Genomic DNA, 27200 nt, shown 5'->3' with positions numbered 1-27200 from the left:
GAGCGGAGAAAGCCTACAATGGGCTAACGGTGTTGCAGATTCTCTTTTGCTGAAGAGTTTTAACAACATATTTCAAGGACGATCTGGGCATATGCGGGACAGGGAGCTGAACTGGGTGACCTGTGGAGTTCTCTTCCAGAACTGTATTTCTGTGTTCCTGTGGAGACCGCTACCAGCACAGCTTCTGACAGGGAGCAAGGAGGAAGCAGAGAGAAATTGCATCTCTGACTCAGAACTCATTCACTGGTCTGGCATCTGGACACTGATATTGTGTAATGGCCTCAGTAAGAATATACATAAGATATATAATCTAACTGAATTAGTGCAATGTGATAAAATGTTAACACGTTCTTCCATTCACTAATTAAACATGACTTCTTCATACCTGATTAGACTGCCAAAGAATGAGTCTTGCATTTGTGCCTGAGTCATAAAGGCATGAAGCGGCACATAATTTTAAAATTCAATTCCAAACCTTTCCACTTAATCGCATTTATCTTGTGAACACCCATGCGAAGCAACAGTATCACAAAGAACATCTCTGTTCACTTATTCATGATTTGTACCTAGACCTATCTGCAGAATGACAACTGTCCATTGCAGCAATCTCTCCATTTCGAAATTTATTTCCTCAGTGATATGAAAATAAAACCCTTCACCGGAACACAATTGTGTTGAAATTGACTGTCTGGTCAAAATGGGAAGCGGGACATTGACTCTCACTCTGGAACAGCAGTTCTCAAACAAGGGGTTGTGACATTTACCAGCACTGAAGAAATTTGGTTTCAACCGAAGCTAAAAATTTGCATCCAAAATGAGGCTATGAGATACGGGCCTAGGAACAGGGCTGTCAGCTTGGAAGTGGCATATTCGGTTTCAAAGATCTGCTCAAATCAATGTTCAAAAGCCATAACAAATCAGAGGCTATTCCTTTGGTCCAGTCACCTGCCTGCAATGGCAGGGGAAGAAAGGGAGTTTCTTCTTCTTTGTCTTTCAGTTATGATTCCAACCCTGTGAAAGTTTCAGCTTGCACTTCAGAATGCAATATACAGCACTTCATTATTTACCATCTCTGTTCTTTATTCTGCAAGTATTCATCCCCACTATGAGAGTTCACCATGACAAGAAAAGACCCACAATAGTTCACAACTCTTCTTACAAGAATCTTATCTTAAAGCATTTTACAAACACAATTCTTCAGCACAACATTCTTGTGGGACGATACTGACAGCAGAAACAGACTTTTTATATTAGCCCAATGCTATAAAGACATTTCAGGAGAACTTGAGTTTCTAATTCTTTGTTCAACCCACTAAAAGCAAAGCTCTCTCCTCAGTAAAAATCAAATGAGACAGTTCCTAAATTATACAAATTACATTTAGTAAATCTTTTCTCAGTCAAGGTCAGGACATTTTTCCAAGAGAGATGTATTATGGATCTTTCATTAGAAATATGTGACTGAGAATCAGAAAAGAGACACACACACACGCACACACACAAGTATAATCTAGATAAAAGAAAATAGCTAATAGAAAAAAAACCAAAACCAAAAAGTGAAGAAATCTTTTCCCTCAGCTTGCCTTTCGCTTACGGTGGGCTGAGCAGAAGTCTATCTACAAGTGGATTAATACCCTGATATAAATGATGCCACGGAAGGAAATGCCTCATGATAGTCTGAAGACAAAAGGAGAAGGAGAAGCCAGACCTATTTCCTCCCGAGTGCAAAGCTGCAAAGCTAGACACTGCAGAAATCAAACTTGCAAATTGAAAGAATGTGCTAAAAGACCGTAACTGGTCTTCCTCAACCAACACATCTCACAACAGTCATTTAACCTGAAACTACTCAAGCACGCAGTTTCCTGCACAGGTTGTTATGTCAAATGTTACCACTACCTGCAATGTGCAGTACCCAGTTTCAAATTATTATAGTAAACGCAAGGGCCATTTCTGCTGTACTTTGTCATTTAGTTGACCTACTAATGAAGTGGATGAGGGATGGCACTACCTGACCTGTGATGAACTCAGGGAACTCCACTCAGGACAGCCTAGCAAGCACATTCCAGACAATTCAAAAGAACAAAATAATACAAAAACCAACCTACCCCATAACCTATAAGGTTTTCGGTGAGGCTCAACAAAACATAGAGCCCAATTTCTACGAATCTAGATAGATTTTCTACTCTAGCTTGCACAATGCTGCTGCACTATTTTTAGGGTAGCCCATGCAACATAAACACTGCATGGGATGCAAAAACATACCCACAGGAACACATACTTCATTTGACTCTCTGATCAAATCGGTGATGTCCACTTTGGGATGGTCACTCTTTGTGTCGCTGAGGCTGGAGCCCTGCTGCACAGCTGGAGGCAAAGGACTGTCTTTGTTAGTGACACTGTCAAAAAATCTGCACAAAGCAAACACACAATAAATCAGCAAGAAACAGTTTATCTCAACAAAACAATAACATCAGCATCTACTGAAGAAAAAGCGCGCAAAGAATGGGAAATAGCAAAAACGTGAGTAGCACAAATATGCTATAATAATAACAAAGATATATAAAAATAGGACCCAACTACCCAGAGAAGGTTATAGAGCTGTAATAATTTTTTAAAACATACCAGCATGCAACAGAAGTGTTGCAGCCCGATAAAAATGTTGAAAGCAGGAGTTCAAAAGCTCATAAAAATCATCAACATCTTGGGTGTCAAGTGGAAACAGCAGCTTGTTTGGTGCAAGTGAAAATTAAACTTTCACCACACTTCTGGATTTTATATTTTAACACATTTAAACTGGGTGAATGTTCTCTTACTGTTAGGGGGTTTTTAAGGGTTAAATATTTAAATGAGCATAGCTAGGTTTTACAATAAATACCTGGCTGCATGGGCTCATAGAATAAAAATTACGTTTTCCTCATTAATTCTGTAGCTCCTATCCTATATTCAAACATGCAACAGCTAAAAGTCTCACTAAAAGGAAATTCTTACTATCAGTTCCTAACAGCCATAACTTGGTGACTCCTACAGCACAGTCATTTTGCTGTTTTAATACTCCATCATACACAATTGCAGCAGCAACAACAGAATTTAGGTAGGTAGTACAGCAAAAACTGTGCGAGTTTTGCTTGCAATACATCAGTTTAAAATGCACTTTATGTTGCATATATTAATTTATTCTTCAAATGAGAATACAGAACAAACATCAGGTCATGATTGTCCTCATCGCGCTTTTTTTTATTATTTCTATTTAAAGCCATTAGCAGCAGAGGAGCCAGTAGCCTAAACTACAAGAACTGAGCTGTAGAAGATGTTGTCAGTGAGTTGATGCCTGAACTGTCTGGAACGGTCTAAGTGTGCCCTAGATTATCTCATCATTAAGGAAAGCCACCTTCTATAAGTGATATAAAGTCCAAACACATTGCTTTTACTTTAAAATACACAAAATGGCGATGGTTTAGAAGAACTTTAATGGAGGATGGGATTTTCAGAGGATCAAGCACACTTTCCAGCCACCCCTTCTGGAATTTTGGCCCAAGATGAAAACTTAATTCCTATGAAGCCCTTGGAAGTCTTGGCCAGATGTCTTCTCAGCTGCCCCAGAATGACTTATCTATTTCCAATTGTAGCAGCTGCTACACAGCCTGTAAGAACAACAGTTAAACTGATACCTGTTGAGAACACTGACTGCTTCTGCATCATCCTTACAAGTCAGCAACTTCTCCATGTTGTATTCCAGCACTGCGAGCCCCAGCTGCAAGATTGCCTTTATTCCATCATAGAAGAAACAGTCCACCACATTGACTGCACTTTCAATAGGCAGCACACTGATAAAAAGGGTAAGGAACCAGGAGAGAGAGACCGAGGAGAAAAAGGTCATGTCCGTCATGTGGCCTGTCAACTGAGGCAGATGAAACCTGATGAGCTCCTCAAACACTGCCTGATCTACCAAGGCACCTGCAGGGAAAGGATAACAAAACCACCACCCAAATCTTAGTACAGAGAAGCACACATTTCTCCGAGCACCGGCCAGACGTCAAGCCCCCATCCTCATGCAACTTTGTTGTAGAAGTGTGGAACCGCTGTGTCCGCTCCCTGGGCTGCACACTGTGCGTGGGCCCGGAGCCGTGCTGCGCGCTGTAAGGTGCGTTAGCGCTTTTGGGGGTGTGAGCCCACTTCCAGTGATTCTCCTGACAGCCAGTACACCTGCTCTGCAATTAGAGAGAAACTTCATATCCAAGTTTCTTCTAGCACATACACCTGCAAGTACCGAGTATGAGATCAAAGTGTTAAGTCTGGACCTGAAGTAACTCTTTTTCCTTTATCTAAGCCAACTAAGTTTCAAATAAATAGTATGAATTGCAGTTGTAATACCAAAAGCACAGTATAATAGCCTAAGTGACTATTGCCTGAGTAGTTATGTCTAGAGTAATGACAATATCTGAAAATCATATCCACTCCTACTTAAGGAAGAGTCTTGAGATAATCTCTGTAACTTCGATTTTCTACTTCAAAATACTGAACCAAATGCAACAGTTTCTCTCCACTGTTCAGACTTCAGCTCATTCCTTACACTTGTTCTTAATGAATGAACATTTATATTCAATGCTAGATAGAAAGACAGATGGATGTTACCAATGATACGACGATTGAAATAATCAGGTAGCATCCTTTCACACACAGCAACCAAAAGCCAGAAAGCTTCCTCCTCTTTAGCATACAGGAGAAGTACTGATGTCAAAATATTCATTGCCTGTAACATTTAAATAGAAAAAAGAAGCACTTATGAGGAAAGATGGTGAAAACACAACTGTTGTCATTTGTTAAAATTTATATTTCTGAAAGCACTTCACAGCACATTTTGAGTGCTAGGATAACTTACAGCCATGCCCAGTATAAGACTTGTACCTCTGTATTATTAAATATAGAGCATAGTATTTAAACTACATAAAAATATTTTTCAGTGCTAAAAGTCTAGTAAGAATGCAAAGGCATATATGAAGTAGACATGACAGAATTTATCAACAAATTCAAGTACAATGTAAAAACTCATGTCACATAGTGGGATGAAATAAGCAAAGTGAATCACTGAGCAAGAAACCATTACATATTTATGCGACTGATTTTATGAGGTGTCACTGAACTGCCATCATGAGCCAATATTTAGTCAACCAACACTGAGTCTCAAAACTGCTGTACCTGACAATATCCAATCTGGGGATTCCTGTGTGCATAAGCTGTAAGAACTCTCCTGAGTGCAGAAATGCCGGTGTCACTCTGAAAAGCAGGATGCTCAGGTAAGGAGCGACGTAAATCTCGTTCAATTTCATCAGTAGCTAAAGTGCAGGTTCCTAAGGACTCTTCCACTAATTCAGTGTAATAGCCAGGGTTGGATGCCATATCATTTACAGCACCTGCCAATACATTGTATTGCACAGTATTAGAGGACAACAGTAAAGTATCTGCAAATTGTATACAAATTTATGGTGACTACAGAGGTACCTCATGATCTGCAGATGTTACTGCAGTAATGTATCAGAGTAATTCTACTGAAATTAATTTAATTACTCTGAATCGAAAACAGAAAAGAGACATAAAATAAGGGTTGGAGGAAATCTAACTCACTTTGCATTATAAAGTTGATTTTTAATTACTTTTTTGTTTCATTGCAGGGAAAAAAAATTTAAAAGGCTTCCTTTCACCTACAATTTTGCCCAGGTTTTCTGGAAAACACAATGCCTTTCCATTTGTAGAGCTGGAAACAGATTAGAAAACCTAGGCCAAGGGCTGATATTTACCTAATTAATTCCGTAACTTTTATGTCAACACCTTCCGAGACAGAGATATCGGATTGGTAACAGAAGCATAAATGCCTTTGTAAACACTCAAAGAACATTAGCAAAGATAAATCCACGTTCACATGTCCTCAAAAGGAACTACCATACAGTAGGCTGAATGAAGAGTATAAAATGCATTTGTCACGATAAACAGATCCTCTGGAACAGCAGAAAGCTCTGCCCAGGGAGTACAGGTAGCAGATAAGCTCCTGGGTGGCTGCTCAAAATCTGCAGCTCCTTTTCTGAATCCAGCCCAGGCTTCCTGTAGGGTCAGTGGCTGCTGCTTTTCCAGGTGTTTCAGTGAGCGGGAATAGAAAGTGCACAGAGGTGTTGTAGAGGGGTGCCTTAACTCCCTGGGCCTTCATTCCCTCAAGTTAAGTGCTCAGATGCAGGTGTGTTCTACAGAGGAAGCCACAAAAACCCACTCAGAGCTTTGGCAAGAGATCCCCTATGTGTGAGAAAGTCCACAATTCCTGTACGTCTCACTCTTTAAACCAACCAACAGCAAATAGCAAAGAGCTGTCAACAACTGGGGCCAAATTCTCTGCCAGGAAAACTAATTTTTTTTCCTGTGTGTGGTAACACTATCCTCTTAGAAAGCTAAAATCAATACAATCGACATGCTCTTCTTTTTAGCAAGTAAAGAGGCTTTGTTGAAACTGATTATACCCTGAAACAGCATTTATTCTTATCATTATTTTTCAACTGAGCTTGTTATAAAAGAAGCAGATGCAGGTTTAGTTTGAATCAACGCAAAACAAAATAACAGACAAAACTATCCTGTTCACCATTCTGAAGTGTCTGTCTTCAGAAAGATTTGGATAAATTGCCAGAGGTAAGTGCATTTTTTGTCAGACTACTTTCACCCAGTAACTAGAACATCCATACAGGTGAATCCACAAAATGAATCAATTATACTTGCTATGCAATACCTGAGAAGAGCAGCCAGAGTTCTCCTCTTAATGCCTCCGGGATCCCTCTTACAACTAGGTCTCGAGTCTTCTTTGTTCGAAACATGGTGACACCATGTCCCCGTTCCACAAAGAGGATGTTCCAGGACTGTTCTTTCATTTTTTCTTTCAACTATGAAAAGCAGAAAACAAGAAGCATTAGCTATACTGACCAAATTTTGCTCCCAGTTATATTCATATAAACTGAAAATGGCTGGCATCAGTTTTGATACATAAAATGAACACTGATGAAAATCAGAGCAAAATCTAACCTGTGCATAGTGTAAGTCAGCTCACTGTCACAGCTACCTGCTTAATTACTCTGATAAATTAACATACATGTGTCAATTTTAACATATCTATGAACTGTTCTTTGCCAACAGCAATAAAAATGTACTAACACTGTTACAGATGAAATTATATCCCACTGAAACTCAGCAGGCAAAACAGCTTGCTTCCTTTTTTTGATTCATCATGATTTCTTGCATTATATTAGTTGACAGATTTGGAACAGAACGGCTACAAATGGCGGAAAGTACACAGAGGGATGGCATGACATCAGTGTCATTATTCTCACATAGTTTCTCAATCTTTCCTCAGCTTATTTACATGAGCTCCAAATAACACGAGGAGAGAAGCAATAATCAAGTAACTCCGCAAGAGAGTGAAGTCTAGTTGGATTAAAGAGCGGAACTAACAGCTGAAAACACGCCCATATAGGCTCTACATTTAACCAAATATTTATCAATCAGACAGAACGTTTTTACAAGCTAGCAGTTTCTGTTAACACAGAAGACAACAGTGTAAACATCTGAACTTCAGCACGACCAGCCATGCAAGTAAAACCCGTTTTGCAGATTGAACATTCCCATTTGAGACAAAACTGAAGTTACAGGCATTTTACCCGCAGAGGTAGCAGAAGCAGTGAAAAAGATCCTTCATGAAGTACAGGATTACTAATAAACTGTTGATGAAGTACCTAAAACGCAATTCAGTTTCTCTGAAGCAAAGCAACTGATGACCAGGTGCTCCAGGGCTGAGGCAGCGTGAACGCTGCCACTGTATCTTCCGTGCGTGCAGCAGTAAGATTTAACATTGTTAAAGCAATTAAAGGTGCCAAAAGTAGATTTTGGCTACTTTTGTTCAACATACTATAATAGGTAGACCTCAAAAATTTAGATTCCCTTTTCTCCTGCCCAAAGGGTGTGTATTATCTGATATTTCTAATATGAAAAATTCCGTATCTTAATTCACCTAGTTCTGCTGAAAGACTTAATTTTAAAATAATACCTGTCTTCTTACATATACTACAGAGAAGCAAAAATAGGATGTCCTACTGCAAAAACAATTAAAGAAACACTCTCCAGAGCATAACTTTGTTAGACAGAAGTGTAAAAGAATGAAACAAGGAAGAAATGAAGTCAATTTCTAGATAACATTCTCCTTGCCCCCAAAGAGCTTGTAGTGACTTTGTATCTTGACAATTCAGACAGATATGAAACATGTTCACTATCACGAAACAAACAGCCAACTCTTCCCTGAGGGGTGGAAAAGCAGGAGGAATTAGCTCCACAAAGATAAGGCCTATCATTATTACACAAGATGAGCAGAAAATTGAATGGAGCCATGAAGCAGCACCCTGTGGATTCCAAATACAGACAATGCAGATGAAGGAAGACTGGCAAAGCCCCAGAGGAAATCAGCAGCCTTGCTGGAATACAATCCTTTCCAATTAAGATTCTGAACACTGTTGGCCACTCTATCTCTTACCATTTTAGGGTCTAGATTCTCAGTATCCTGAGGATGATAGACAGTCATTAGGGCTTCTGTACCAACAGTTCTGCTGTTATCTCTCTGACCCAGTTTTGATGGTGCCGCATCAAAATCCTTTGGAATGTCCGAGGCAGAACTAGCTGCGACCTTGTAAAAAAATTTAACGGTGGTAGTTATAAATGCCAAACATCATTGTTTATTACGTTAAGTTACAGGTATTAGATATGGACTTCCAAAATACATGAAAAACAGCAGTCCCTACTCTGCACAGCTGGGCTTTAAGAGGCTGCACTTGGACAAAAAATCCATCTCTACAGCCAAAACTCAATTATAAAAGGACAAATGTTGACAATGAGAACTGTAACAGATAGGGAGGCCTGACCATCCATCACCACTGAAGTCAAAAGAACAGCATTCATTTAAATAGACCTGTATATTGAACTATACAGAAGTGCTGAGAGCATTTAAAAACCAGCATTAGAAGCTAGATTGTTTTTCAAAACCTGATGGAAAACAAAGTAAAAGAACCAAAACCACAATGCATTCACAGTAGCACCATTGTTTAACACATTCTCCTTCATATGGGCACAGAGTTATTTTTCCACACCTTAAACCCAGAGGTACATGACTTAGCATGGTATGTCAATATAATGCCGATACAACCAAAACAAGGTAATCTAAAAGGGAATGCCCCTTAACACCCAGGGCTGTGCTGTACCCTTATCAGCTGAGCATTGCTGCTGATATCAAACTATCCTGCATTTATTAATCATTTTTGCCCTTTAATCCTTAAGAATCAAAATCTCAAGATAGAGATTTTGCTGATACACTGATAATTTCCACAAAAGGCACTTATTTGTACACTTCTCCACTCTTACAGCTGTTACTTCAGAGACTACTCGAGCTGATTCCATTTTTTCAGGGGAAAATTTTTAGGGAAGAGATATAGCAACTATGTAATTCTTGTAATGGATGTTTTGTCATTGCTTTCTTATTTCTCCTGCATGAAACTATACTTACAGATTTCTTCACATCTAGAAACAACCTTACAATCATTCCATCAACTTCCTGAGTCAAACAGCTGGCAAAAAACAATACAACTACACAAAACTTTCCATCAGACTTGGTGACTTTTGTTTTAATGTGAAGGGTCTGAAGGCAAGAGATGGGACCATGATTTTTAGAAAGAAAAAAATATTTAGACAACTTGAAATCTAGAGGTACAGCAGACACTGTTACCCATCTTGTGTCTAGATTCAGGCTTACAGATAGATGTATTGCATTTCACAGCAAAACACTAACAACAACACATAAACTCTTAAGAAGTCTAGACAACTTATGCCTAGGAGCAGGTAATAAAACAGAATTAGCAGAGCAGCTACCTCTGCATTTACGATGTGTTGTGGACTTGAAGTTGCACTGCATTTCATTCTGAGCTTTGCCACAAGCTGTTCGAAATCTCTAACCTCCGTGAAACGAAAAGCTGTTTTTCCTTTGGTACTAATGCTGACTCCTCTGTTGGCTGGATCTGCCTTATCCACCCCTGTGACCTACAGAAGCAAGGACACATAAATTAGGCAACAAATTTTACCAGCTTACTTCTAAAAGAGAAAACCTGTTAAAAATACATGAGTACATGAAACAGTGCTATGAAGCAACACACAGGTAGAATTAGCAACCCAAGTAACAAACTCACTACTTTAAAGCTCAGTGGTCTGGAGCTATTTTAACACAAGATAATAAGTATAATGCGACAGAGTTTCAAAAGAATATAAAAATATCTTTGAAAAGGTTTTCCCAGCTGTAAGGGCTGAGCTTCTTTGAAAATCTCACCTCCTTGTACCTGCTGGAGCTGTTACTCTTTTTTTCTTACCATCCAAAAGCAGACAAAACATGGCTTTTGCAAGTAATCAAAGGAATCAAGCTTCATAAGAATGAATTTCCAGTGAGAATACCCGTTCAAAGACAGCTGTCATAACACATGACAGCTGGATCTGATTTTAATTGCCGTGATGGAACAGTTAAGGATTAGAGCAGTTAATACACTTTAATAAAGCAAGTACAAGTGAGACAATCATGAAGAGCCAGACTGACTGCTATTGCTGATGCTTTTACATTGTTACAGGTAAAGAATGAAATACCACTGAGCTAAAGGTACTCTGCAGTACACTATCGCTGTGTAATAGTGAGGGGCCAACAACCCACAAGAAAGAATTCAGAATCAGTTCCTTTAACTCAGCCTCTTTTTGTTTTCACAGGTTATAGGAGTGTCTATTGTTTGCAGAACTATTTATAGACGATCAGTTAAACTGCTTTATCTGGGAGAGGAACACCACGTGTATGGCTGCAATTGGCTCAGCTCACCCCCCTCCGTCAGGTGTCTTATGTCAGGCAGCATGTACACAAAGTATGTAGAGCAATCACAGAGAAATTACAGAACCTCATTAATTTTTAGGTGACTGTAAAATATGCCTGGGTGCTGATCAAAAGCTTTTAACACTGGAAGACTGAAATGTGGCAATGTCCCAGGGCACATGATGTCAAGAGAGGGATGAAGGGCTTTTTTTTCTCAGAAGTTACTCCACATTCTAGCTATAGTACTCTATAGAAATATGAATGCTGCATCCTTTAAATATGGTCCTTATTCAGTCTGTTGAGACTATCAGCTGTGGTGGCATTGATACACTGACAACTGTCAATGGATTTTCCTACAGACCTTTGCACAGGCAGCACTGCTCAACTGCTGCAAAAAGAACTGCACTACTCAGCTAAGAAATAAACACACCAGAGAAATTATTAACCTTCAGGATCCTCTACCCTCTCCAAATCTTTACTTTTTATCTTGAGAACCTCCCTTTCACTCAACTTCAAGAATTAAGCATAAGCTTTTTCTATTATTTAAAAAACAAACAAACAAATGAAATTACAAAATTAGGATTCTGTACCCAGCTACAGAAATCAGAGTAAATATAAAAAGGGCAAGAGGATACAGGGAACAAAGCTGAAACATGACAGCAGTTCTACAAACCTACAAACAGAATTCCTACATGCAGTATCCAAAGCAGCGGGAAACATATTACATAAAGTAAGCAGATTCTAATTAAAATTTGCTAAACTGACATTAAACTACGCAAGTGCAAAACTTTGGTATAACTGCCTTGGACCTTTAGCTTGCATTACCTCTCTTAATGGAATGATTACACTGCACAGGCTGCCATCCTGGCTGGCAAAGCAAACGTAGTTTTCTGAAATGCACATTTTCCCATGGGTGTTGTAATGACTGAAAGGAACCCATAAGAAGCACTCATGAACTTCCTTCAAGGTCTCTTCTTTGGGGAGTCTGAAGAATGCGCTAAACTGCTCACTGTGGGCACGGCTCTCTAGGCCTCTATGTTAAAAACAGAACAAAAAAAACAGGGTAAAAGATACAAAAGAAAAATTAAATCAGTTTAAAATGTCTTTACAAATACAAAAGTTAAAAATACCTTGGGAAAAGACAGTAAAACATCATGTTCTCCCATAATCCACGGGCTCTGCTTGGAGGGTTCTATATTTTGCTTGAAGATGCAACAAAGCCAAGACTACACCTACCTATATAAACTCACCTAGGAAAGTCATTAAATACTTAAACACTTCACTAAACAGGAATAGATTCAACCATGTTCTCACACAGTGAAGCACTCTGCTAAATCAGGGCCCACAGGCAGTGAAGAAAAACATACTAATAGCCCAACCTGCTCTGTTTCCTCACCCATCAAAATAGTCCATTTAACCCCAAAACAAGTTTGGGCTTGACAGAGGTTAATTAGCTAGAAGTGTAGCACATGTTATCAACATCTGCTGTGGGCTAATTCTTCACAAATAACTGCAGCCAAAAACAATGTTTTGGTTGTAAAGCAGCATCCTTCTCTGGCACTCCTACCAAACTGAGCTCTCAATTACCCAGGAAGTACAACCTAAAATGGGTTTTATTATTAGTTACTATAGAACTAAATAGTAATATATTACCTCTTGGTGATCTGCAAGGGGTCATGAAGGACTAGGTCATTTTCAAATGTCTCCTTGTCAAAAAGTCTCCTAACAGCATAGTTTGCCAGCTGCTCCATGAGAAGGAACGTTTCACTAATGTGCAAAAACATGGAAAAATAGTGATCTTCCCCACGGGAGCAGACATGAATGCTCTCTGTCAGAATCACATTGGAGGTCTTCTCAAGTTTGGATATTTCATCCCAGGAGATAATAAGTTTTACTGAAAATACAAATATAATCAGACATGAGTAACTTCTCATGAGCTGCTACGCTCATACTAAAAAAATGAAGAAAAAAAAGTAGCAGTAAACAGCACTAATAAGATATAATTAAGCAACACAGCTTAATGATAACCCACTTGGAAGGGGCTACAAATTCACAAACACAAAAAACAATCTCTTCACAATTCTTTTAAAGTAATTCCATTAGAAAAAAATTTATAGAAAGAAAAGCGTTCAAGAAAGATGCACCATGTATGAAAATACAAGCTTACATCACCTTTTCTTCACTCTCATGTGAACGTGCAAATTGCAAACAAACACCATCATACAAGCTACTCCACTTAAAAGTTTACATATAGGGATTCTTAAAGTAAATTGATCACCTTCTGAAGTTCAGAGGAACCATGACCGTTAGCTATGACATTTCTCATTACAAATGAAAATTAGCTTAGAAAGGATCCTACTGTCTTTGTGCTTTCTAGTTCTCACATAAATACAGTTGCAGCTCACAGTATTAGAGGCATTTGTTTGGGCATCTCTAACTTTACACAGGATAAAAAAAAAGATAAGTGCAATTATAACCAGTGCATAGTGTGCCCATGTGAAAAATTAAGTCTCTGTGTGTGAAGAAATAAGCGTAATCCTCACAGACTGAATTAATATGCAGCATGAACTAACAATGATGGACAACTTTCAGTTACAGTCAACTGCAAGAGGTCTGCCTTCTCTCTAAAGACTGTATAGAGAAAGAAAGCTAATGGACATTGTGTAGTAAGTTACACAAATGTATTCCTTTCCATAAAGTATTTTATATTTGCAGTTTTTTCTATTCTGTATTCACATCTGCTCATACAGCAAAACAGGTCCCTTCACGAAATAGCTCCCTTAGCATGTAGGAAGAATTCTTCCAAATCTGAAAGATAAACAGTAAAATGTGACAGCATTAGGCTTAGCATCAAGGATTACTTACTTTCTGCTCCCAGCAAAAACGAGTAAAAGCTAAGGAAGTTGGTACTAAGATAAAGCCATCCTTGACAGGGCACTCTGCCCTTCCAGTAACTGCACGAGTAATAGGTAACCAACTTCTCCTGCTCTGGTAAGCCAAAACACTTTTCAAACTTCATAAGACCTTCACGAAACTTCTCGGGATCATCTTCTTTTACAAAAGAACCTTTTCCCTCTTCAGCAATCAAGCCCTAAAACAAAATAACTAGTTACTTTATATATGCATCCATGTGAGTGTGTGCCATTTAAGCACCTGCACACAAGCAGCACAGCATTCTCCTAACGGGACAGTGAGCTTTAGAACAAGAACAGTCTGAGGATCAAAACAAAGGTCACAAATCAAATGCACTATTTCAGACTCATCCACCAAGTTTCCCACACAACTCAAGCAAGACACACATTCTCAGGTCTCCTCTTCTGAAATAGATGTTTTCCTCACTTAATCACAAGAACTCCTGGGCTAAATATTCAGCATATATAAAATGAACCATTGCACCTTCACAAAAATATACCATATGCTTCCCAGGCATTATTAAAGTTATTATAGAATAATTTATCATCAGTGTTAGACCACTATCCAAAAGCACCTGGTGTATCAATTATCAAAAAGAGTTTATGTCAAACGACCTTAGTTAACTGTGAGGCAGATAAACAACAATAGAGTGTGTCCAAGTTAACAGCCACGCACTATTCAATCAGGAGTATGTAGCATTACAGTGCTGCCCTTCAATATTCTAAAGAGGACGTATTATTTGTGTACATTTAGAGGAAAAAATACTTGGCCCTTCCCAATTATATTATGTGCCTGTTACTTACTCTTATCTTTCCCTGGACAAAGCTCGTAATATCTTCATTTGAATCAAATACTGATAAAGTCTTCATAACATTGTCTTCTAACCATTTCCAGTGTTCTGTTATTTCCTCTCTGCTGGCTCCTGATTGAAAGAGAAAGTTAATATTACTTAAAATTTCACTAAAAATATTAATCAAGAGCATACTTAGCAAATTCCTGATTCACAGAGTAATCGAGATACAAAAGTCCAAAACACAAGTCTCAAATTTATTGTCCAGCTCTTGTGTACACTAAAAATGCATTTGGTGTACATTAAAAATGTGCACTGCTGTGTTTTTATCTTTCAAGCCCTTTACGCAGCTGTATTTCTGGCCTTCACACTCAGAAGCATGTCAGCTTTGTCAACATCGTGTGGCTCGGCGCTGAAGCCTGAACTGGACTGACAGCTCCTTCAGCTCAGCGGTACCTCCCCAACACAGACAGCACAGCATCACTAGAACACTCCCAGTCTAACAGTCCAGAAGGTGGGAGATGTGAGATCAAATTCATGAGATAAAGAAAATTGAATTTGCGCCTTTGATATGCTCACCTGCAAGCAGAGCTCCAAGACTCAGACCTGCTGTGCAAAATCCCCTCTACCAAGTGTAAGGATGTAAAGCATCACTGTAACCAGGAAGGCAGCAAAGATTTCTCTTTGGATCCACGAAACAAGCATTTACGCTGCTTACAACAGACACTTGCTACTTACTTGTGTACAGGTCATGGTTTTATCTCATTCTCTATCAAGTCACATTTTAACTATACCTCTAACCACACTAAAGCTTAGGCAACTGACAGTCAGGAAACAATAAAGTTCTGCTTATGCTGTAATTCCAAACAATGCATTGTTTCCATATGTCTGCAAGCAGAGGAGTAACTTAAGAAACCTGTTATCAATAATCAAAAGGAACGTACAAACCATAGAGCCAAGACAAAATTCAATGTTCAAAAAATATACATACTGCATTTTCAAACACATGAGAGAGAAGCCAACCTTCTTACTTTCTTTATTTTACACTGCTTTTTAATCTAGGTTTCAGAGAGCTGGCACTTACTATATGGTGAATATCACTGCAACTTTACAAAAAATAAAAACATCTCTCACATTAACTTCTCAGAAATACATTTAGATTACTGGTTTAATTTAAATAGAAATTAACAAACTTACCCACTAGTTACTTTTATAATTAGAGAAATGTGGTAGGCCAACTACAAAATGCTTACAGTAATTCATCTTATTCTTTTCACATACTCAATTACAAATTATGCAAGTGGTAATAAGCAGAGATGATACCAGTGAAACAACAGTACAGGTCCATCAAGTTCAATACTGAGTCAGTTCTTTAAAGACAGGTGGCTCCCCATCAGATAGTGAGGGACAGGGAAAGAATTTTCATAAGTTTGAATCTTTTGAGGTCCCTTCCAATCCCAAACATACTGTGATACTGTGTGTGAATAAAGGGATACTAGAATATAAACTATTCGTCAGTTTCATCCTCCACAGGACTGCTCACAAACAAAATCAGTCAGGGCAATCACATAGTACCGACACCCTAACCAAGAACACACCTTTAACAATTTCTTTTTTCTCAATTTGCTTTGTAAAGACTAATTAAACAACTTTCAGTGGACACGAAAGAATTAGTTAAAGTTGTCTTGGGAGTGAATAGGAATTGTTCTAATTATGGTTAAATAGTCAGACTGCACTACACAGGGTGGATTTGCAACAACACTTTAAAAATTATATGAAGAGTAATTAACATAGCAATTAGATTGCAAACTAATTATTTTTCTCAGACTACACATGTAGACCAATTATTTGAGTCACCGTGTGAATCAGAGGCACAGATGTGACACAGGAAAGATGCAACATTTTAATACATATTTAAATGATTTAGAACCACTGTTTCAGATCCTTTATATGTAATAGCAGAGACAAAATCTAGACTTTTCAATTTCTTCACTGCACAGAAGGAACAATCTGCTTTCTAACATGAAGTACGACTACATTATGTAGCCTTTTGTTGTAAAGCATACTTACATAGCACAGATTTAAGATAAATTCAGTCCTAAAGTGAAGATTATCCTTTGTGTTTTCCCAAGGACTGACCTCATGGCCTTAGAATTCCCCAGAGCATATTTCCAACAAATTTATCAAAGTATCCTTTTGACAGCCTGACACGAATCAGTTCTCACTTCTTCAGAAGTAGTCCTAAAATTTTATTTACTGCCAATTCACAAACTGTTCAAATTCTATCAACTTTATAAGGCTGCCCTTTAAAGTGACATGTAAGGAATTACATTAAATTGTTATTGAACAGTTCTCTCACTGACTACTGCCCTTCAGAGAAGAACACTGGAGTGCTGTGACCAGCTCTGGTTCCTCAGCACAGGGCAGACATGGACCTGCTGCAGAGGGGCCAGAGGAGCCACAGGAACGATCCGAGGCTGGAACAGCTCTGCTGGGAGAACAGGCTGAGAGAGCACGGCTGTTCAGCCTGGAGGAGGCTCCAGGTAGACCTTAGTGCAGCCTTTCACTCCTTAAAAGAGGCCAATAAGAAAGATGGGGACAGACACTTCAGCAAAGCCTGTTGTGATGGGACAAGGGGTGATGATTTTAAACCAAAAGAGGGGAGATTCAGGCCAGACATGATGAAGACATGTTTTACGCTGAGGGTGGTGGGAGCCTGGCTCAGGTTGCCCAGAGAGGTGGTGGATGAACCATCCCTGGGGACATCCCAGGCCAGGCTGGACGGGGCTCTGAGCAACCTGAGCTGGTGAAGACGTCCCTGCTCATGGCAGGGGGGGCACCGGGGGGGCTGGGAAGGTCCCTTCAAGCCAAACTATTCTGTGATTCTAAGTCCTTGCAGAGCATGAAGAGGATCAGATTAGCATTACACTATGAAATGTGTAAACTACAAGAACAAATCTGTATTTAAAAAACACCTAACTGTATAGAAAAGAGAGAAAGAGGCACAATTTTTCATTTAAGGTGAAGCCATGAAGATTCATAATCAAGCAATAACAGCAAAATCCAATGTAACAACTAGTAGAATTACTCATGCATGTGTTTGCAGAATGTTAGATTTCCTGCAAAGCTCAGCTTTTGCCACAGGCAACTAAAAGGAAGGCCCAGAACCCAGAGAAGTCCCAGTGGAGTTCCGTTTCTTTAAAGATCACTACTAATTAAAAAAAAGAAAAAAGAGCATAGAAAATTGAGCTTAAATATATGGTTCTTTTTCACTGTAATTATAGATGTTTTCAGAGTTTAAAAAAAAGCCCAAATAGATTAATTCCACAACAATGACTTTAGCATTAGACCACAAGACAATATTCATTTCAATACAAAGACAAGACCATGATTTAGAAGAAAAAACAATGATGTATGTAAGGAATAAAAGGGCCTTCTCAACTTGTGGAGTGGAGTGGACGGTCAATAGTTAAGCAGCCTGTACAAAGGAATTAAGACTTCATCTTCAGGACAAAAATTTTTGAAAAAAAAATTTAAAAATATAAACTCATGCACACTATCAAAAAGCACTCTCTAGGAGAATTCACATACTCTACCCTCAAGGTCAATTTTCTATTCCATTTCCTACTCATTAACAACACAACATGAGAGAGAGAAATAACTTCTTACACTATGAGAGCAAGAGGTAATGCAGAAGAATTCAGCTCCAACCATGATGGAGAGCCTGGCTCGTTTTAACAAGCGAAGATAAAGTAGGAAAAAAGCATCAGGACAAGCAGCTCCCATTACTCCTATGTACAGCACATTTAGTACTCCCAAGGGTCAAGTTATCCCTGTCACCCTGAACTGTTACGAGCTTGCAGCTTCCAAAAGATTGTGCCTCTGTTATTCTAAGAGAGCACCAAGGCTTAGTGAAGTACCATTGCAGAGACCAGGAAACCCGAAGCTGTAATATGGAGTTCATAGACACATTCTGAAAAACTGGAACCACACACTACTGTCCATATCTGGTTTGCAAATTATTTTAAACCATTTAGAGGTCACAAGAATGAATAATGATGTGAGAGGATTAACCCAAAAATGGATGCCACAGTTTGTACCCTCATTTTGCACTTTATAAACTCAGTTTGCTTCTAAACCACAGTACATACCGCATGCAATGGACCAGTAGACTTGAGAGTCTGGTGTCTGATGCAGGATGCGAAATGGGGCGACTTTCGATGTAGAATCCAACACCGCATCTAACGTTCCCACGAGAAGACCTGTTGCGATCAAGAAGATGTATACAGCAGAGTGAAAGTAAGGTTCTGAAATGTACACTTGCTTCTGATTCCTTTCTTATTGAACAGGAATGTGCCCAAGTAAAGACTAATGAATGCTGAGAAAATGAGGAGCACAAATGAGTAAAGCAAAAAGTGCTTCCAGAGGAAACTCTTTGGGAGGTCACGATATTTTGGTCCAGTAAAAGCCATTATAAACATAAAATGAGGGTGAAGAAAGCTTTTGAGATAACCCCTTAGCAGTGACAGCCATGTAGTATAGTAAACTGGAGTACAACCTGAAACGTAACATGGGAGTTCCCAGCCTTCAATGAGAACAAGCAGTAATTGAACTGCCTCTTAATTAGTCATTTACTGTTGTTCTGTTTTCCAGTCACAGGAAACAGCTCTGAGGAGACTGTAACTCCGTTATATCTGAATTTTACAAAAATCCCACTGTCTTATATGAGAATAGTGTATCGTGTGTTCTGTACATACAAAAGTTTTGCTGCTCATACCACACTATAGCTAGAAAATGCCTGCCATTCTTCATAGTCTGTCAGATGACTCCTACGTAAAGTATGGAACACTAATATTTCATGCTACTATCACATGCATAAGTATATTACATGAAATGCATTATTCCCATATAGATTATACACCCAAGACAGAATGGCCATGTCACCTCCAGGCCCCAGGATACAGAATTAGCTCCTATTAAACAGAGTTGTGATCAAAATATATGGACTTCATTAACGAGACATACTCCATCTCTCCATAACTGGGAGCAAAAAGTTTCCTGAGAAAATGAGTATGCATTTTATCTTGGCTGCCAAAATCATTCTTCCTGTACAGTAATAAAACCATTAACCCAGATATATTAAAAGTTCCTTTCAAATTTAAGAATCATGGAATTCTAAAAGAGGAAGAAAAATCCACACGGAAAAAATACAAGCTTTTGGATCCTGATGCACAAGTAAAACTTTATCTTCTTGTAACAACAGAAACAAAAATACAAGCAACAATATCTTATACTTCCTTCCTGTATTTCCTATGCTTGCCATCCTTATAGCATGGCCAAATAAATGGAAAGCTCAATTAAAGCAAAGCTGCCAAAGCAATCACATAGAGCTTGTATGCTCCTACAGAAGAACTGCGAAATAAGAGACATGATTACCCCCAAAAATATGAGAGACATAATTACCCAAAGACATGATGCAAAGTCTGTTCCACAAACCTGCTGAGATCACGGATGCAGGGTATTCCCCCCAAAAAACGCTATTAGGGTCGAGAGCTTCTATGCAAAGTTAATATATCCCTTGTAACACCTCTAAGTACACTTTCATGTTTAAGGGAAAATTTCATTCAGGCACTCAATATCCCATAGAAGCAGTAGATTTAGATTATTTCAAACATATTCCTCAAAAGTTACTTCAGAATTTTTAGGCTGGCTTCTGGTAGTTTTTGTTCTACTTTCTTTCCATTAACCTCCTCTCAAATTCTGAAAAATGATTGTGACAATCATCCTCAGAACATGCTTTTCCTAAGGATACACTTCCAGCATAGAGCCTGTGTGACTACCTTACTGTGGCTCTTCAAGTTATAGAATGGTTTTTGCCTCTCTACAATAAAATGGAAGTGAATATTAAAGAAAAACAACAACAACAAAAGATCAGTACTTTACATCAATCAAAAATACCATCTTGTCTTGTCTGCAATTCATAGATTGTAAATTACTGTTGGAAAGTATAATTTTTTGGTAGTTTCTAACTGAAGTCAGGCATTGAATAGATAACGACATTTATATCTGTTGAAAGAGCTCTGGCTTACTGAATGAATCATAACACTGAGCTGAGCTAAATGTTGGCTTTGTTTCAGCAAATGTTTCGTTATTTCATTCACAATTCTCCTAATATCATTTTCAGTTATGATACACCGTACAAGGACACTAGACCATTTGTAGGGCTGATGGTAAGGCTCAGCTTGAGAGAACAATTACAACAGCACACCAGAAAGCAGCACTCCACCAAGTCCCTAAGAGTTTCCAGCTACTTGGAATAAAATGCCTCAGGTTAGTATCAGCCACTTCCACAGTCCCACAAGCCAACAATGCTTTGTCCATGAACGCAAAACAGACTACAGGTTTGTGTCTAAGCCAATAAATACTCACCACATTACAAACTAATTCCACAGCTATGGCCACTGATTCCATTGCAAGGAATCAGCAGAGTCTCACCTTCTTACCCTAGTCCTGAGGGTGCTCTATGAGCTGCAAATTTTCTGAATACTGTATTACCAGTCAGGGTTTCCAGAACTACAAGTTGTTGGGTGCTTCTCAGCAAGCACTCCCTTTTATTGCTATTTCCCAATGGGAAATCAAGAACCATGCTCCCGCAGGCAACTAGCACTCTGCTGGTTCCATGCACACAAGCCTACTGAAGAAAGACAAACTTCAAGGACTGCAGACATTTAAAACTCACCTGTATTCACAAGGATATTACTTGTGAAATAAGGGAGTAGGTAGCAAAAGAATCAGTAACTGCTCAGCCCAGACACTGGCATTACCTGGATAAGGGTGGCATGGGGAAAACGTAGCTTCGGCCACACTTGCCAAGCCCTTGCTAAAGAAAACTGGTACATGTTGCTCTCAAACAATCAATTTTAAGGGACAACCTACAGAAGGTCATCTACTCTCATCTCTGCTCAAAGCTAGAATCACAGCTTCTACCGAGGATTCCACCTAAATCATCCTCTTGCCTCACCTGGGGAATGACTTTGGCTGTAGATATGGACGGTAATGCACATTTACAAGAAGAAAAGGCTCTGCATTTAGAAAACATTTTCCATTTCATAGCCACTTGAGTAAAACTGCTGGGAAATACCAATACTTAAATAAATAGCATAAAATACCCCAGAAATAAAGGGCTAGGAATCCATAATATCTTTGAAGTAAGGACTTGTTCTTCTCAAAAGTCTCTAAAACACTTGGTTAACAAAATATCATGCAGAGACATGCACCAGAACACATCAGCAACTAATTTATTCTTCAGTTGTACTGATTTATAGCAACAAAGCCAATATGTTGCATGAAAATAACTGTCCAGCATTTTGCCATTTGGGACAATAGCACTTTGTTATCCTATATGTATTTCACCAAGTACGTCAAGAGAGTACTAATACTCACCTTTTTTTTTTGGTCCTATTCAACCCACAATCTCAAAGATTTTTTTTTTCCTGGAATAGCTGTCAGTTACATCTTTTTTACTGCTGACAATCTCCTTTATTTTAAATACATATATCATATACAGCAATCTGACTACTTCCTATCCTTTGTGACACTAGCATAATGCAAACAGACTAATGTAAGTTCCATTTTACCGATGAAGAACTGGAAGCAAAGAAAACATTGTTGTCTTTTTTGAAAGGAGCACTATTGTTCTGAAACAAAGTTAGCACAAGCCTGTTCTCTCCTTTAATGCAAACAGTACCTTTGAGGTCAAAGTTAATTACATTAAATGGCATCAGACAGCCTCCTGATTTGCTACATTAGAAGCGTGAAGGGACATAAAATATTTGTAAGGGTTCCACACAAACAGAAGCATTCTATTAGCAGAACACTGGTCAGCCCCATTACACTATGGACTTCGAAAAGCAGACACTTCGATGTGCAATTGAGTTCTCTTGTTTACATCATCATAAGAATAAGCTGTTTGAAAATACTGTAAGAGCGTGCCCTGAGTAGCAACAAGTGCAAAAAGTGACAATTCTGCAGCTACAGTCAGCTTCATTTTGGCAATAACCGTTCACCTCTACAGTCTGAAGAATTCAAAGGCTAATCAGAGCAGAGCCAAAGGGGGAAAAATACTGTAAAACAAGTTTGTGACAGATCGCTGTGGTGGGTTGACCCGGGCTGGATGCCAGATGCCAACCAAGCTGCTCTATCACTCCCCCTCCTTGTCTGGACAGGCGAAGAAAAACAACAACAAAAGGCTCATGGGGCGACATAAGGACAGGGAGAGATCACTGACCAATTATTGTCACAGGCAGAACAGACTCGACTTGGGGAAATCAATTTAATTTATTGTCAGTCAAATCAGAGTAGTATAATGAGAATTCATTAGTAAGGAGTTTTCCTAAGATACAAATACATACCATATAAACCATGACAACCCATCATCTCCATGTATTTGATTTAAAGCACATGAATGCAAACTTGCGGATAAGACCCTTTTTTTTATTCCCTCAAATTAAATACAGAATTCTTTTTTTTTTTTTTTGCCTAATTTTATTTCCCAAGTGAACCTGATCTCAAGACTAAGAAACTTCAGCTTAATGAAGTACTGAGTATGAGCTGAGATGCAAATGTTCTTAGTCAATTGAGATGTAACACAGGTCAGTTTAAGCCTTCAGTGAAAAAATATTTAATCTCCATTTACAATAACTCAAGTACATATTGTCAGTGGTTATGACTCAGATAAGGCAACAGTAACTCATTACACTTAGGGGAGTATCCAAGCCCTTGTGTGCAATCTATCGTGCCTACCTGTGGCCAAAAAAATATCCTTGAAAGAAGGGAAAATTAGAAGCACAACTCAGAAAAGTAAGGTATTAGTTTCCTCGGTAGGTACAGCAAAAAGTATCATAAATATCACAGCTCTTCCTTATCTTTGCTTCTGTACAGCTACAAGGCTGTATAACGTGAATTGGGAAGTGTGTGCAGGTCGTTTTCCCACCTGTCATCCCCAAATGTAAACATGCTTCTTAACAGAGCGTGTTATTTGTCTCACAAATATTTACACTGCAAAATAATCTCTGCTACAGCTGCCAGAAAAAAAAGATACAGCATAGATCACTTGAGATCTTTATTAATCCAGCAAGTTTTCCTTTTGATTCCTGTCACAGTTGAGGACCCACAGCAAAGCGAGCCCCACCAAAAGCTCAGTGTGCTGAAACACCTGCAGGTATCAATGATTTCTGTCATTTATTCTACTACTGTATATTTGGTGATGTCACAGCGCAGACCTGTAAGTTCTGAAAAGCAAGCGTCTTCTTTGCTGCATTCCAAGTCTAGCTACATTGCAATTCTCCTCTCCTGTCCTGCAGTTCCAACCAAAATAAATTCCTTTAAGTTTGTACAAAGATCACCAAGTCCTTTTTTAATTGGTCCACCATAAAATTCTGTTAGAGACAAGGTCTTTGATGTTGACATCCACTACTTTTTAATACTTTAACATTATTCCTTTTGACAGATACCAGATAAGGAAAATTTCCCCAGGACACACATACAAGCCCAGCTCTGTCTCCTCTTCCCCCCCTTCTACAGATTCAGGATGGCAGTAACTGCTGCAGGAAATACAGGACTCCAAGAGTAAGAGGTTTTCCCTACGTTTCCAAGCACAGTACATACGACACACAGGATAAACTAGTTCCAAGCATGTATTTCATTGATAATTTTTTTCTCCTCTTACAGCTGCATTTTACTCAATTTCTCAAGCAGAAAGAGGCAAATTGAAACTATGGAAGCTGAAAACAAATAACTTGTTTCCTGACATTTCAGTGAAAGACTGGTATTTTATGACACCAAATACATTTGTAAACTGCTCCAGGGATACTTGTCTCCTAATTAAGGTGCTGTCTAAACTGTAACCAAAGCAACATCTCTGTGGTCAACATGCTTAATCTCACTAGATCTTTGTTACGGCACATGTATTCACAACACGAGTTTTGTGCCATCGTAACTGTGCTTCAGTACACGTGCCATTCCTCCTAGCTATATTCTTACCTATAACACTCTAGAAAAGCTGAGTAGCTCTCTCATAACAGCTCTGCAGAAGACAAAACAAGCAGTGGTCACGCACTTGCACTTGCAGACACAGGGAAACATACTTTGCGACAGTCTATTGCATGCTGAATTATCAGACGTAGAACCACCCAAACAGGTTACAGCATCTCTGTCCTTGGATGAGGTCTAAGAAAGGAAAGGGAACAAAATGTAATCTAAGCAGGCACATGCCTGCAGAAAGAGAGCCAAAGCCTAGCAAAACCAGCCTAAGATATTTCTGGCCATTTTTACCCACACTTGCCAACTCAGAACTACGCTGTGTGTGGACACAAGCCGTAATAGCCAACAGATTACAAATTGGTCCTGCTGTAACAGTGCAGAAGGGTCACACAAACACACCCACCTGCAGCCCCAGAATTCCCTGGCTTCCTTCAGGTAGATGTCTCTGCTGTCATTTATCTTTTCCTCCTTGGTCTGTACCCTCTCCAGCTTCGGCTGCTTCCTCAAAACTCACACCTTCCCTCCTTACAGTCTGTCTTACAAGTGCACTCCTGTATCCTCAGGAATCCTTTCCTCCTGCCTCCTCCGCTAGTTCCCATTACTGCTATTCAAACCCCGCAGCACCGCTCATGCTCTTCCATCCCTGCCTTGCGGCACTGCTCCTCTCTTCCCCCAAGCCTCAGTCTTGCCTTGCTGCCTGCCCCTTTCTCTCCTCCCTCCCCTGCCCCTCACCTCCAGCCTTGTCTCACCAGCTGAAAAATTCTGTTCAGGAGAACAAGACTTGGCACATTTGCAATGACCTCATAAGATAATGGCTGTTCTTTTTTTTTTCTTTTTCTAAAGCACTAATTTTCTTGAGTGACACATAGCAAAATAACATTCAAATCAGGCATAGCAGATTATGCTTTATTATACCTAGGAGGCTTGAATATTTTAAAACCTGCAAACACAAATGTAACTGCATTTTTTCCAGTCTTCTTGTTAATCTTTCTTAATCACAATTCAGTAATAGCCTATTCTTTTTGTTTCTGTCCAGTGAAAACTGTAACTTGCACAGACGAAATCTGTATGAATTATGAGAAAAGCTACAGAAATAAAAAATGCAATGCCACATAAAAAAGCATACCACAGGAACTATCCCATTCAAGTGTTTTTCCATGCTGTCAAAAGCTACCAAGGACAGAAGACTAGTGATGGAAGCCCCACCTCCAACAAGAACAGAAGGGCACTATGAGGCCCCAGCTGTCAGCCACTGAGGATGTTTTTAAATGAACACTTAATTCTAGTTATCATTTCACTATAGTCACAGTTCTTAAATGAATTTTATCAAACAGAAAGATAACCTTCATACCAACTCAGCCTCCTTGGCTTCCAAAGATACCAGGACAGAGAATGGCCAGTCTAGCCTAATGACCACAAGACTTCCAAGGTTGCAAAATATCACCCTTGGTTTTAAGCCACTGCCTAACGTTATCTATCTATCTATCTATGTATCTGTAATATTGTGATATGCCTAGAAAAGAATCTGGGATTTTGTGATGCTTTCTTTTTACACTTTCCTTGTTCCCTGCAAGTGGTTCAGATGCCAATAAAGAATGCCCTACCTCCAGCTGGGAAGCTTATTTCTACAGCTGAAATTCATCAGCCAAAAGTTTGGACATTGTGTTTTTGTCCAGCAAAATTAATAAATGCTTCAACACGACAATTATGTTTAATATAGCTTGCTTTATGATGACACAATTAGAGAGAGCTTAGAAAACCCAGAGAGATGCAACTCTTGCCCAAGAACCATATCGCACCCAGGGACAACTTTACTCTGCTTCCCTGCAGCGTTTCTCCTTGACAGGGTCAATGACAGACGGCACCAGTCTATGAAGGAGTCAGTTCTAGTCTGAATAGCTACCAGTATAACAGAGGTCCCAGTGGTAGCTGGGCTCCCTGCAGTGTGCAATGATACAAACAGACAAGAATTAAAAACAGAAACTTAGTTTCAAACCTTGAAGTTTTCATGAAATGTGTTTATTATACAGTGGTCAATGCCTTGTCACTTTCCTGAGCCACCCCTCTTGACAAGCCCCATCAAGTCATATGCTTGTTTCTAAAATAAGTGATCAGAAATGCCTGAGCAGGAGCTCACTCCAAGCAGCCTCAGATGCACGCAGGAAAAGGGACTTGAAAATGAGCACCTTGCCAAAGCAAGGCAGATCTGTCAGTCCTTGTGACATCTCCTCTTCCAACAAGCTGCAAATCTACCTCTGCCAGGCTGTCCCCCGGAGCAAAGGGCCCTTAAGCCAGTACCAAGTGTTGGGCTGCGCTGCCCTCAGCTCTGCCCCAGCCCCCCGGGCAGCCGGGCCGGGTCCCGTCCCCCTCGGGCTGCTCTGCCCCCGGGCCGCGCTGCCACGGGCACCGGCAGGGCCTATCCCACACCAAGCGTGCCGGGAACTTCATCACACCACCCTGTCACCCGTGGGGTGTCGTGTGAGCCAACAGAAGGGGGCGAGGAAAGGAGGAAAGCGAGAAGCACACCAGAAACCCCAGGAACGTCAA

The 27200-nt window shown here is 39.5% G+C and overlaps 1 protein-coding gene across 2 annotated transcripts in view; it reads right to left on the bottom strand.

The window, feature by feature from the left end:
* Nucleotides 1–27200, bottom strand: part of TBC1D8B (TBC1 domain family member 8B) — a 37976-nt gene that overhangs the window by 10375 nt on the left and 401 nt on the right. Inside the window, exons 2-13 of one of the 2 annotated variants that reach the window (XR_010475680.1) lie at nucleotides 18764–18874; nucleotides 14626–14744; nucleotides 13775–14000; nucleotides 12563–12803; nucleotides 11735–11942; nucleotides 9937–10104; nucleotides 8552–8701; nucleotides 6764–6914; nucleotides 5194–5408; nucleotides 4630–4747; nucleotides 3666–3951; nucleotides 2260–2405 (exon numbers count right to left, since the gene is read on the bottom strand). Coding sequence is in view for 1 of the 2 variants with exons in the window: in XM_065077826.1 (XP_064933898.1) it covers nucleotides 2276–2405; nucleotides 3666–3951; nucleotides 4630–4747; nucleotides 5194–5408; nucleotides 6764–6914; nucleotides 8552–8701; nucleotides 9937–10104; nucleotides 11735–11942; nucleotides 12563–12803; nucleotides 13775–14000; nucleotides 14626–14744; nucleotides 18764–18874 (2123 nt within the window). In the remaining variant the exon portion in view is untranslated. The remainder of the gene's footprint in view (nucleotides 1–2259; nucleotides 2406–3665; nucleotides 3952–4629; nucleotides 4748–5193; nucleotides 5409–6763; nucleotides 6915–8551; nucleotides 8702–9936; nucleotides 10105–11734; nucleotides 11943–12562; nucleotides 12804–13774; nucleotides 14001–14625; nucleotides 14745–18763; nucleotides 18875–27200) is intronic. The other variant, XM_065077826.1, reaches the window with a different exon arrangement.

Source organism: Columba livia, chromosome 12 (genome assembly GCF_036013475.1).
Source record: "Columba livia isolate bColLiv1 breed racing homer chromosome 12, bColLiv1.pat.W.v2, whole genome shotgun sequence".
Classification (NCBI taxonomy): domain Eukaryota; kingdom Metazoa; phylum Chordata; class Aves; order Columbiformes; family Columbidae; genus Columba; species Columba livia.
This window is presented reverse-complemented; position numbering and strand designations above follow the sequence as displayed.